The 14528-nt window shown below is 43.1% G+C and overlaps 1 protein-coding gene across 2 annotated transcripts in view; it reads right to left on the reverse strand.

Moving 5' to 3' along the window:
- LOC120565179 (1-phosphatidylinositol 4,5-bisphosphate phosphodiesterase gamma-1-like) overlaps positions 1 to 14028 on the reverse strand; it is a 52944-nt gene extending 38916 nt beyond the window's left edge. For both annotated transcript variants that reach the window (XM_039810659.1, XM_039810658.1), the window contains exons 1-3: positions 12889 to 14028; positions 1130 to 1279; positions 669 to 762 (exon numbers count right to left, since the gene is read on the reverse strand). In XM_039810659.1, the coding sequence (XP_039666593.1) occupies positions 669 to 762; positions 1130 to 1279; positions 12889 to 13168 (524 nt within the window). In that variant the 5' untranslated portion in view covers positions 13169 to 14028. The remainder of the gene's footprint in view (positions 1 to 668; positions 763 to 1129; positions 1280 to 12888) is intronic.
- Between the last annotated feature and the right edge of the window lie 500 nt (positions 14029 to 14528).

Here is a 14528-nt window from a genome sequence, read left to right on the forward strand (position 1 = left end):
GAAAGTAATATCTTTATCGCGATATTCAACAACGTTATCACATATCACATATCACATATTTTCAGTCAGTACTCCTGCCTGCTTCTCCAAACTGGGGACTAGCTGACCGCCATCTACTGTAGCTAACACACTGACTATGGAGAAGTAGCTCACACAACCACAAAAATCTGGACTTCACCTTTAAGCAACAGGTTGTAGCTCGATACGAAGAGTCTGTATTCGTCAAACCCAGTGAAAGCTAATGAGTCTCCAGTTTACACAACTGTCATAAACAGACACATTTAGCTATTTCATTTCCTCTGACCGTCTCCAAACTTATACCGCTCACATTATGTCAACAGCCTCGCTCTGTTCTCCTGCTCGCACCACAGGAGCCAAAACTGCCTCCGCACATTCATCTGGGGTAAATATTTTCATCTCCTCCGACCCGCTCCTCCCTTTCCCATCCAGGTCGCTGTTTTTTTGTTGATGCAACCGGATATCACTTAATCACACCCAGTGGTTGCCAATTCATTTCCTGCTAATTAACTACTCAATCCACTAGTAGTTTCCGTACTGGGAGCACGCTGCAAACTGTTTAGAGCCTACCTGAGCTTGAGAGAGATATTCAGGGGAGTATTCCTTTAAAGTCACGACAACGTACACCAATGGTACACATGGACACACACCTGTCTATCTGTTGTGGTGCGGGCGCTCTCTGAGTGTCGACCATCAGCCAGTTGAGACCAGTGATCCACATGTTGACCTCCTCCTCGCTGAAGGCTGCAAAAACACAAAGACGGACGACACAAGAGGGGGAAGAAAACTGTCAAAATGTCCGACTGGCGACTCCTAATCCTTCTAATGTCAGATTGCAAGTTAATAGGGAACAAACAGCTAAAAGAAATGTTTATTTGAAAAGTTAATTTAAGATACCATTTCCAATTTATTGGAACTTGGGTCTTATTTTTTCAATTTTGTCCATTAACTTTTTATGAGTTAGGAGAACGCTAAAAAAAATTAAGAAATCTGGAAACATTGAGACATCAAAATCAACATGTTACTTAGTGTTGCTTTGACAACTCTGAAGGAAATTTAACAGTAGCAGTGAAAGTACATTACACAAACACACACACACACACACACTGACCAGCCACACTGAGCGTCCTGAGGCGAAACTCCAGGCCGTACAGCACGATGAAGCAGTGGGCGGCGTCCAGCTTCCGGGCTTCCTCCGGATAGCGCTCAAAATCACGGGAGCCCTTCCCCAACCGCAGCTCCCGGATCTCTCCTATGTCGACTGGAGGAGGGAGGGAGGGAGGGAGGGAGGAAGGAAGGAAGGATAGTGTTGCATGAACACAAATATGCACAACCATAAATCACACTTTGGCACGTTGTTCGTTTCCCTGCCAAACACACCGCAATCTGCTGCCGGAGAGTCCAACAAATGTACTTTGTGTGAGTCCAGAGAGCCAAAGAACAGACTTAGACACAAACATGTCAGCTGTCGAGGGATCAGGATGCTCCAAAAGTCTGCAAGAGGTTTTTAGCAGCAGCAACCAAAAAAATAAAGTCACTTTTTGTAACCTTTACTTCACGTAGATGAGAAGAAAAAAAATCCCTAAACCTTTACTGTAAGCTCAAAAGTGCCTTAAAACCTCAATGGAATAAGTCATGTCTGCAAATTCTGCACTTGTAGAAATATACCTCCATTTTTTTTAAATCCTCATCGTGATATCTGGTGCAATAAACATCGGGGAAGGTTAGAAAGACACTCAGAGATTGTTTGTGTTAGTTGAAAGAAAATATCAGTAGAAAACTGCATTTTAAAATGCTGCCTTTTACATTCAATTCTATGTTCAATATGTTCAATAAAAGAATGTTGGAAATTATTTTCTCTCATTTGTTTTAAATTCAACAAGCAATTTGTTGTATTTTAGCAGACTACTGAAAGCTGCAGACCTGAGTCCACTTTAATATCCGTTTATGTATCGCAAGTAATATCGTTATCGGGATATTCAACAACGTTACTGCATTATCGCATATTTTCCTTATATCGTGCAGCCCTACTCCAAATATTGTTTTTGTCAAACAAAACTCAATACATATCTGAAAATATACAATATTTACCTCCGCCAAGGAGTTTATGGTTTTGGTGCGGTTGGTGTGTTTGTTTGTCTGTCAGCAGGACTACAGAAGAACTACTCGCCCCATTTTCTTGAAACTTGGTGGAAGGCATGAGCAGAGGAAGGAAGAACCCATTACATTTTGGAGTGGATCCGACTTACAAAGCAGATTCACAAATTAGTTTTCACTTTCGGTAACTCTGCGAGATAGGGCATCTGTGCTGCATTCATGTCGGTGTCGGAATAATCGGAAAGAAATGGGTTTCCGAATGGAAAAATTCACACTGCATTAATATTGTGAGATAGGGCATGCCTTCTCCGAGTGCCCTTCTAGTTGATTCTGTGACAGGAATCAACATGTAAACCCAATTTTCTCAAAGACTCTAGCTCATGTAAAGACTTAACAATTAAAATGCTAATCTGCACTTTATTTTTCTTTTTTGTTGTCTTTGTTTTTTAAAGATTCTTTTTTTTGTGGCATTTTAGGCCTTTATTTGATAGGACAGCTTAGACATGAAAGAGGAGAGAGAGGGGGAATGACATGCAGCAAAGGGCCGCAGGTCGGAATTGAACCTGCAGCCGCTGTGGCGAGGACTGAGCCTATGTACATGGGGTGCATGCTCTACCAGGTTAACTACCCAGGCGCCCTATTTGTTTTTATTTTATTAAATAAACATTTGTTTATTTGAGCTGTCCCCTAAGCTTTAATATTAGATATTAAGGTACTGCAAGTTTATATTACGGAGCATTGAAATACAGATTATAGGATAGTTAAAGCATTTAAAAGTTCTGAAGGGATATTTTTCTGATTCATAGGTATGGTGTTTAATGTCGGTATTAACAAGCAAAAAACCCTCGCTTTTTTTCTGTTAACACCCCTTTTTTATTCAAACTGTAAAAACATTCAAAAAGTTAAAATCTGCACTTGTGGCAGGTTTTGTCTCCGTATTACTACATTTAATAAGTAAACGATCAGTTACTGAAAGCTTATTGTTGCGGCTGTAGGCAGTCCAACAAAGTGCTCCCGCGAAGGGACTGAACACAGAGACGCATAAACACACCGTGACACGCTTGAGATTGTATTGCAATAATTTATTCCTCCCCACGTAAAATCCAAGCAGCACTGCAGTTACCAAATGTAAAGTTACTTTGTGAGTCGAAAATAAGTGCGTTAGTGCGGCGGTCAACACTTCCGCTCAAACTGCGATGAAAACGCCCACCACCTACAATATAAGTGCACAATATACTAATGAATAAATAACATAAATGAGACCATAAACAACATACTATATGTGGCTCCTACACTTATGTTGCACCAGAAGGGTTAACAGAGTGGCCGAAGGAGGAGTGAGGCGAGGCGACCGACCGCAGAGCCTGATGTAAACTCTGGACTCTACTCTGACACTTGCAGCAGTCGACACACCCACAGAGAAAACCTCGGCTTATTGACTTAGCAGATGTCTTGTGTAAACACATGTAAAGATACACTCAGAGTCACACACACACACTCTCTCTCTCACACTCTCTCTTCACTCACACACACACACACACACACACACACACACACACACACACACACACACACACACACACACACACACACACACACACACACACACACACACACACACACACACACACACACACACACACAGCTATTTTCCTTCAACCAAATGAAAACAGCAATAATACATGTGTGGGTGTGTTTATGTGCATATATTTTTATTTTGTTCTTATTTAAATATTTATTTTCCTATGTATGTAGGAATAAGTGCTTTCTTGTTTTTAGTTTTCATGAATATTTTTTCTTATTTAAAAACAACAAGAAAGAACTGGCAATGTCAAGTATGAATGCAATACACAAAACAGGAAAAGGAAAAAGAAAAGAGGAATAATAGAGAGAATAGAGACAGAGTGATCTCCCCAACAGGTAGACAACAGGAGACACGGAGGACAGAACTATCAAAGCCTGTTGCTGATCTGTATCGGGCCAAAGCGAGCCGTCCTCAGCAGGTTGTATATAATCGGGAATCAAAGAGCCGAGAGGAGGAATCTGGTTCCTATCTGAGCCTCCTACATGTGGAGATGACAGGGAGAGCGTTTTGGCATGAGATTAAGAGAGAAGTCCATTATCCTCCGATGGAAATGTGTCCATAATTTTGAGGGAGGGAGGAAGGGCCTGGTTCAGAGCTGGAAGGAGCAGAACACGTAACTGAATCTGTCCGAGTTATTACCCACAGATGACCTGTTCTGTTTTAAGCTTTTAAAAAAGAACAATTCAGCAACAAATACTGTGCGTTCCTGTTGCACAGCACAATAACTACCTGATGAATTCAAGGAGAAGTGTGATGATCTTCTACATTCTTCTTATTGTCATCAAAACCTACTTTAAAAGCATATATCTGGGGCACCTGGGTAGCTCACCTGGTGAAGCGTGCGCCCCATGTACAGAGGCTTAGTCCTTGCCGCAGTGGCCGCAGGTACGGTTCCGGTACCTGCGGCCCTTTGCTGCATGTCATTACCCCTCTCTCTACGCTTTCATGTCTAAGCTGTCTTATTAAATAAAAGGAATAAAATGTAACAACAAAAAAATCTTAAAGTGTTTGTTCTTCTTCTGTGCCATAAAAACCTTTCGATAGGACAATACTTTTTTTTTCTCCATCCATATTATTATTATTATTATTATTATTATTATTATATAATTATTATTCCAAATATTATTTTTGGGGAATTTTTATGCCTTTATTATGCAGGACAGCTGAAGATGTCAAAGGGAAGAGAGAGAGGGAATGACATGCAGCAAATGGCTGCAGGTTGGAGTTGAACCTGTGGCCGCTGCTGCAAGGACTGAGCCTTTGTACATGGGGTGCACGCTCTACCAGATGAGCTATCCAGGCGCCCCTTATTATTCCAAATATGACAATAATCCAAATTTGATACAGGTCATGTAAACAGCACATTCTGTTTGGATATTATATTTTGTATTGTTGATATAGTCGGATTTTAGAAGCATTCTTTGGACATATATTCAGAATATGCCTCTTAATTGGGGTTTTTAACTGCAGTTTGTGGCAGTTTACGGCCTGTTGCCTGTTCACGGCTTACCGTCAGCTCTGTGCGTTGCTAGGGTTTTTGTACACAATCCTACTAGCTGACAGTTTGCAGCGCTGCAGTTGAGATGCATTGCCAAAAGAAAAGAAGGAGTAACACACCTACTCTAAAACATTATGAAAGATTTGGATATCGACAGCTTTTTAAATATGTACAAACATCTCAACGCCGACCTTTTCAAGAAGCTGGTTGAAGGAATGCAAGAGGGAGGCTGTGTTTGCACGGTCAAACAAGTCCGCCACCGGAGGAAAACTTTGAATAAAAATCCTATTTTGCTGATGTAAACTGGAATACTAGTGGAATTTTCATTTCCATTAGCCATGTAAACAGCCTAGTCGGAATATTATGCGCATGTAAACAGTCACTGAGCTACACTGTTGCACTGGGTGACATGTTCCTTCATTACCATGAACACACATACACTGTAGTTTATTTTGACTCAATCTCACGCACGCACGCACGCACACCAAATGTGGACGAATCTGCAGCTGAAACTAGTACGCCAACAAATGCCCTATTTCCATATTTCCTCCTGTTCGTTTGATAAAAGCTACAGTGAGCAGCTGTTTTGGGAAATTACTGATGAAACTATATATTTGAGGTGTTTTTAAAGATTTACATCTTAAAATGTAAAAGGTACTTTATTGTCACATACACATAGCGAAATTCATTCTCTGCATTTAACCCATCCCTCAAGGGAGCAGTGGGCAGCCAATCACAGCGCCCGGGGACCAACTCCAGATCTGAGCCAGTGCCTTGATCAAGGGCACTGCCTGGAGAACCTAGTAAGTTTTTGATGGTGGGGGAAACCGGGGCATCCGGAGGAAACCCACGCAAACATGGGGAGAACATACAAACTCCACACAGAAAGGCCCGGAACCACCTGGATTTGAACCCAGAACCTTCTTGCTGTGAGGCCACAGTGCTAACCATTGGGCCTGCCATGTTGTCTGAAGGTTGGACACATACCCTGCCTGTCTCACTCCACCACACACACACACACACACACACACACACACACACACACACACACACACACACACACACACACACACACACACACACACACACACACACACACACACACACACACACACACACACACACACACACACACACACACACACACACACACACACACACACACACACACACACACACACCTTTAATCCTGGTCCAGGCTGTAAACATGGTTGTGATAAAGACACACACACTGCTTCAAAGTTACAGTCTGATGTGATGGCAGTAAACACAGTGAGCCAACTGGAGAGACATCAGAGTATAAGATACTATGAACAGTCTCATCAGAGTTAAATCACTCCGTTATGGGACGGTAGCTAACCGTTCTTCTTCCCTCAGTCAGCTCTCAGCGCTCGCTGCTCGGTCTGAACGAACGCACCACGAGTTGTGTGCATAGCTGACCTGAAACCACCAGCCGTGGATAATTGCAGTGCATTTCCAGTGAAACAAACTGTTCCTGGTACAGCTGGTGACATCACTCCCTACCAGATGGTAGAAGTCTACTTGGGGATTATAAATCACAGGAAGGCAAACGAAAGGGAGACGAGAATAGGCAGGAGGGCAGGTTATAAAATGGAAAACCGATTAGATAGATGGGAGGCTGAAATAAAGTTGCTAATAAATAACAGGAGGTCAGTACGGAGGCCCACGGAGGACTAACTCAAAACCTTTAAGGCTGTCACGTTTTACTCCAAAGTCCAAATTGCTTTCAAACTAGAGCTGTCAATCATGATTAATCGCAAATTAGTCTCGCATTGCCAGACCTTCCTCGACAGCACTGCGGAGGAGGGTCTGGCTAGTCCACATAGCATTCTGGGATGGGAGAAAAACATGCTCTGGTTTATTGGCATGTCTTTAAACCAATCACAAGCATCATGGGTGGTGCTAAGCGCCGAACGGAGCCCCGGTGCCTCTGCAAAATAGCCTCGGGAAGGAACTTGTTTTGGTGGAACCTGTGTACATTCAAAGGTTGTTTTAGTCGTGCAACAGAAAACTCAGATTGGACAGATAGTCTAGCTAGCTGTCTGGATTTACCCTGCAGAGATCTGAGGAGCAGTTAACCATAGTCCTCAGAAATCCACCGGAGTTTAAAACGGCAACACAAAGAAAGTGGAAGGTAACAGACATCCGGCCGAAAAGGGTGAAATCCGGCAGAATTTTCCCGGCGGCACCAGAGATTCTCCCAGAAATGGAACGTACGTCGTGGATATAAACTAATCGCACTTTTTTAAAATCTGTTCTGAATGTACTTCAAAAAGGGATATTTTAAATGTTTTTGAGTATTTGAGACTGGACATACTCCGGCTGTAACTCAATTCACATCGACAGCACATGCAAATAACTGTAGTCTTATGGAAAGAACCATCAAGAAGGTAGGGCTGCACGATATGACCTAAAATCAACACATTGCACATTTTACCTCGATAACGATTAATTTTCTGAAGCCAAAGTGTTTCCAGACGACGGACACTGCATTTTTTAGGCACAAGTTGCTCAGTTGACTCGGACTCGGTGTCTGAGCTATCCTCCATTATCATTTCCATGCGGCTGACTGGTCAGGGCAAAGTCACATGACTACACACACAGTAGAATGTTTTTACGGAGAAAGTAGGTCTATCAACAGGAATAAATTATCTAGTGGCATTAAATTAAGTGGAATTTGCGTAGTGGCCAGGTTAGCTCAGTTGGTGGAGCAGGCGCACATGTGGAGGGGTTTACTCCTCGACGCAGCGGCTGCAGGTTCGACACCGACCTGTGGCCCTTTTTTGCATGTCATTCCTCGTCATGTCCTGTGAAAAAAAAAGGTCTAAAATTTGCGTTAACTCGTTATCGCATTCATTTTGACAGCCCTACTTCAAATTAAATATTTAACTGTAATGAACTGTTTAAATTCTAAAGTTAGAGCCTATCAGCAAAACGGAACAGTTTAAAGTCGTTGACCTTTAAGTAAACTAACTAAATTCAAACTTTTTTTTTTTATAAGTGACAGCCCTTAACTGGATTATTGTCCGCATATTTGAGCAAAAGGACACTGAATCCAGTCTTTAAAAAATTCAAGTCAGTCAGTGTGTTTGCAAGTTTTACCACGCACACCGATACAGTCCCAATCACGCTTTAAAAAATTCCCTATTGGTGCAAACCAGCCGACCGTCGCCTCATTTGTGGTGCATGTCTCTGCTTCCTGCAGAAGATGCTGGACCTTTTGTTTTCCTGCAGCCAGCCAGTCCTTCAATCTGAGACGGGAAGCGAGACACTCCCTGATAACCCCACACTTCCTGTGCCTCGGGATTTAATACCTCCACTGTTTGCCAAAGGCGCTCATCTCAAAGAAAAACAGCAAAGCTGAGGGAGAAACTTCATTTTAAAGCAAACAGTAGGGGAAAAAAACAAAAACAAAAAGGAAGGAAAAGCAGGAGAGAAGGGGGAGGTGAGAGGAGACGGAGTGAAGGGGTCACTTAGATAAATAGGAGTGAGATTTTTGAGTACGAAGAATTCAGATTCTGAATTAAAGAAATGAAAGAAAACAGACTGAGTAAGTGACATGGGAGGTCAGAGAAAACCTTGAAAATGAAAAGGGTGTTTAGGTGGATGTGTGGGGGGGAACGAAACTGGGAAAGGACAGCTGGAGGAGGAAAATGGAGAGAGAAGGAAGGAGGAGGAGGAGGAGGAGTGAAGAAAAATGGGTAGCTGAGAGATAGAGCTGTGGGAGATAAAGTGAAGGAGAGACCCGCTGAGTTCCAGGAATGTTCTGGTGGGTTTGTCCAGAGGCAGTATGTTTGTAAAGGGCCGTTTGTGGGTTACGAAAGTTTGTGTGTGTGTGTGTGTGTGTGTGTGTGTGTGTGTGTGTGTGTGTGTGTGTGTGTGTGTGTGTGTGTGTGTGTGTGTGTGTGTGTTTTCATCGGTGTGGGATTGAGTAGATTTGGTCACGCTCAGACTTGTAGTAGCAGTGCCGTTTATGCGGTTTATGATTATGGATAAATAATTGACAAAGGCTCCCCGAGCAGAAACAACACCTACATGTGTACAGCTGCCAATTAGTCTCGGAGCTTTCATAGAATGATGAAGGGAGGAGGGTTCCTGGAAATGGAAAGGAAGAGAAAACTGCAGTAGCCCTGAGAGCAAAGCCCACGGTAACACACGTGCAAATGAAGAAAACATCTTCCTCGGTGGGACAACACGTGCAGAACCACGGTGCAAATAAAAAGGAAAACCAAATACAGAAACGCTGCAAGTTTCACAGGAGAAAACTAACTGAAACTGAAATACAGTACGTTTCGAGAGGACAGAAGGTGATGAACTCATCTGAACACGAGGACTGTTGCCATGATTTGTCGGCTACCTGTCGTCGGTGTCGGCTAACGGGCTAAAATTTTTACGTTCGTTTCAGTTAGTTTTTTTAGTTAAACATTCTGATTGCTTGACTGATATTCTGCGGATAATATTGCAAATATTCTCTACACAACAAGCGTTTGACTTTTACTGATTGGTAGTAGAGCTGCAACGATTAATCGATTAGTTGTCAACTATTAAATTAATCGCCAACTATTGGGATAATCGATTAATCTGTTTGAGTCGGGGTTTTTTTATGAAAAAAAGTTCTAGCTTCTTAAATGTGAATATTTTCTAAGCTATAAACTGAATATATTTGAGTTGTGGACGAAACGAGACATTTGAAGATATCATCTTGTGCTTTGGAAAACACCGACTGACATTTTTAACCATTTTCTCACATTTTTATAGATCAAACAACTAATCGACTAATCGAGAAAAAAAATAAAAAATAAAAAAATAATCGACAATGAAAATAATCGTTAGCTGCAGCCCTGATTACTAGCATCCCAATTTTAATAAACTGATGAATTGGGCACAATTAAGGACTTTGCATAAGATACAGGCTATGTTGGTATGACAAACTATAGTTCCGCTTAAAACTGGCAACAACTTCCGTTCAACAAAGCCGTTCGAGCGCATTCATCAGTTTTTAAATGTTGCCTAGAAAGTTATTTGTCTTTCAACTCAGTTCGGTTTCCTTTTTGTGCGACTTGCAGCGTCTCTACTTTCTGTCTCCTTATGATGCATGTTTCAAGTTACGGCAGAAAGAATCACCTTCAGCGGGGTGATGGAAAAACAAACCTGACAGCAGTAAACCTCTTCCTATCTCATTAGGGGAGGGGTCTTTTTTTCTTTGCTTTTTTTTTTTTTAGAATAACACATGGCAGACAGAAGGAAACTCAATCATGCCTGTTATGAATGCCATAACTTTTCTCGGTGTTAACAGACACTGTAACAAATCCTCCCCCAGGCCACAAAATGCAGGGCGCCAACAACAACCCCAACACCCAGAGTGGCACAACGCTGCTCCAACAGGCCGACTCAACGGCACAAGAACGGCCTGCCGCTTTAAGTACACCACCGCCACTTGACTCCACTCCAGCAGGCTGCCACCGCCGCCTCAGCCCACAGTAAGTCAGGCAGTCAGACAGGAAGCTCTGGGCTGGACCAGGAGTCAGGGTCCATGTGGCTGCAGCGTGCATGCTATTCTGTCTGGTGAGAGTTACAGGCAGGCTGACACGGAGGAAGCAGCAGGTCACAGGGTCGTGATACAGCCATGACAGCGCCTCGGCTGCAAGTCGGGGTCAGGATGTAAACGGAGGGGGGGGGGGGCGCACACACACACACACACACAATCAGAACAAACCTGCATGCTAGGGCTGTGCAATAAATCTAATTTTGATCTCATAACAATCACAAAAACAAAGTAATTGGGAAAAATGTAAGTCATTCTGCCATTTCCATTGGATTTGATCTCGAAAAATGTACCAGCACATTACTATGGTGAGAAGGCCGGCTAAAACAAGCAAGCGACAAAAAGATGATGATAATTTAAAGAAAAGTAAAAGACGACGTTTTAATACCAAGTGATTAACGCCAGCAGCACCGAAAAAAATAAATGTAATGCAGTGACTGTCTGTGTATCACTCAGAGAAACCCAAAGTTAAATCCTTTTGTAAATCGGGACCAAAAAAACAACAACTTAAAATTAGAAGCAATAAGTTCAAGAACGATGCTCATACATTTTCTGTATTTCACGTATATTAAGGGCAAAAACACTTGGCTGGTAAAAAGCCTGTGTTGCTAGTGGATTGCCAAAAAAGTTATCTTTAGGCCCTGGTTGGGAACCACCGCTTTAAAAGGTGTTGTAGGTAGGATTGCGAAGATCCAGGACTTAGCCAAAAAAATTTGAACATCGACAACTTCTCAGTCCCTCCCCCCTTTCCGCTAAAGCCCAAAACGGTCTCCTAAGCCCCTCCCCCCACAAGGGAGAATGAATGCGTGTGTATGAGCAGTGATTGACACCCCCACTGGCCCTGATTGGTGCATCTGAACAGGGAGCAGTGGAGTTTTGCAAATCACACTACTGGCTGTAGGTGGTGCCAGAGGAGCCAGATTTTTTCTTTAAATGACCTGCTTCCTGTAGTTCTACTGGAACATAGGGTCAGTTTCAGCAAATATGACAGAAAGTTAGTTTTAGAAGGCTTACCTACTGCACCTTTAATAGCTGCACACACAGAAGAAACTGTCCCTGGTGTTCTGTTTCTCTATTTGTCAGCACGCTCTCAGCCGATACTTTAGCCTCAGCTGACATTTCAGCATCTTCTGATGCTGGCACACAATGTAAATGATGTGAAGGAGGAGAAGAAGTGCATACGGTGCATGTGACTGAGACACATCAGGGATGTCATGCATGAATGGGGTGGGACAAAATATCGATACGCCAATGTATCGTCCTTCATGCGATACGAGAATCCGCTGTATGTATGTATGTATGTATGTATGTATGTATGTATGTATGTATGTATGTATGTATGTATGTATATATATATATATATATCTCCTAGGCTATTTATTTCAGATAACTTTCCTTTACATGTGTTGCAGCTGTATATTTTTAAACTGGAAAAGGAAACCCTGTCATTGCATTTTATTTTAATCACAAGCTGTTTTATTAAAACAGATTGTGATTAAAATAAAAAGTGGCTTTGACTTTAAACTGAACATTTAGCCCACTTTGTAATAAAATACAGAGCTATATATTATGTATCGGCATTCAGCGTTAACGGCAATGCGAGGAAAAATTTGGGTGCACCTAAATTTTGTGCTGGTGCACCTAAATAAAAAATGTTAGGCACACCAGTGCAACCAAGGCAAAAAGTTAGTCTGGAGCCCTGCAAGTGGTCGACTGAAATATTTTCCCTCTGTTGCTCCGAAACTAAAAATATCACACTTTCTCTGTAGTCTATCGTTAGCTGCCGTAAATGTAGGCTACTTTTAAAATGCCGTATTTCCCCTCTGGGCTCACCAAACGGGACGTAAAAGCATATTAACCATTCACTGCACGTGATTGCTAGTAAACATATTACATCTTCGATGTCATTTTTCAGTTTTTCAAGAATCGGTTTAGGAATCGGAATTGTTTTAAAAGTACCGGTTCGGCATCAGAATCGTAAAAATCCAAACGATACCCAACCCTAATCGGGAACCATGTATCGTATCGTGAGGTACCCTGTGATTCCCAACCCTATGCATGAAAGGATTATGAGCCCAGATGGCCCTCTCAGGGATCCATTTATGATTTCATATCAATACTCACTCTCTCCTTCTAGTTTGTCAGGGCTTCGGCTCCACACTATCTGCCGAGTGTCCTGCTTTATCTGGAAAGTTCTCCTCTCGGGCCGCTGGGACTTCTTCTGGTAGAAGACCGTCATCACCGTCCCCATCTCCAGGCTGCGGAGGATGCGAGGACCGGCCTCTGTCCAGTCCAGCATCCTGGAGGCCGTGACCGGACCGGCAGCCCCCGCTATGGCACCACCACCACCGGCAGCCTCCTCGGCACAGCCATTGAGGAAGCCACTGAACCTGGCTGCACACATCCTCACTGCATAGCTACGAGGAAACCGTGCAGGATAACTGATCTGTACTGGTGGTACTGGTCCTTTAATCACTTACTGAATGCACCAGTTATCCAACATGTCCAAAACCACTGGTGCAAAGAGGAAATCTTGTTATGAGCCCAAATTGTGCCACTCACAGCAGGCAGAGAGTATAAGTGCCAGTGATTTTAAACCAATTTCACTTAAAAACACAAGCTAGAAGACATCACTCAAAGCTAAAAACACTAAAATGTCTGAGGTGTGAATGATCCTCTGGTCCTCTGGAGGGGGGGGGGTGTATCCCCGTGTTATCCTTTCCAGATGCTTCTGGAAGAACACCAGTGAAATCCTCTCTCATCACCGCTGATCTCAGGTTTCCACCCTTATGGTCCTTGAGTCCACGACAGCAAAGGCAGCCCAGTCCAAACAAGATGTGGCTCTCCCTCTCCTGGTCTTTTTTGTTTGTTTTTTGGGGGGGATTAAGTCGACAAAGCGAGCGACACAGTTAACGCCGAGTTATGTAATGACGAGTCGGACAATTACCCGGAGGTGAGTGTAGCTGGGCGGCGGAGAGGAGGACCGGCAGGCGCTCTGTGGCGGCGTCCCGGAGACGGAGTGACGGATGGGAAGGGAGAGCACGGAGCGGCCGCCCTCCCATTCTGCTCTCCCCTCACACACTCCTCCTTACCGGGCACATTACACCGTGGACAGGACGCATTACCGTACGCGGGAGTAGCCGTACGGAGGCGTGCGGGGTCGTGGTGTGGTGGTATTAGCCTACGTACGCGTTAATTTACGGCCCCAGCTCCTCGTCGCTGCTCGTCGGCACGAGCTCTCTGCCTGCGCGTGCGCTCTGCTCCAAAGCCAGAGGTCTTGAGAGGAAATTAGGGCTAGCAGACCGGAAAAGCTCGATCCGATTTTTTCTCTCTCTCCCTCTCTTTTTTTTTCATTGACATGCAAAACTCTCGTACGGGATCACTAGGTTCGGTATTCAAACGTTGTTAGTGTAGGCCTATACGAAAGAAAAGACTCACCCAAGCAAATCAAAAAGGGGGTTATTACTTAAAATCAGTCAAAAGCAAAAGTTAAAACCAGAGGTGGGTAGAGTAGCCAAAAATTGTACTCAAGTAAAAGTACTGTTACTTCAGAATAATATGACTCAAGTAAAAGTAAAAAAGTAGTCATCCAAATAATTACTTGAATAAGAGTAAAAAAGTACTTGGTGAAAAAACTACTCAAGTAGGCCTACTGAGTAACTGTTGAGTAATGTCTGGTTTATTTTTTAACACAAACATTCAATCAGACAGACAAAAATACAAAATAATCATCTTTAGGCAAATTATAGCCTAGTTCATCCAAT

The sequence above is a fragment of the Perca fluviatilis genome, chromosome 9 (assembly GCF_010015445.1).
Source record: "Perca fluviatilis chromosome 9, GENO_Pfluv_1.0, whole genome shotgun sequence".
Lineage (NCBI taxonomy): Eukaryota > Metazoa > Chordata > Actinopteri > Perciformes > Percidae > Perca > Perca fluviatilis.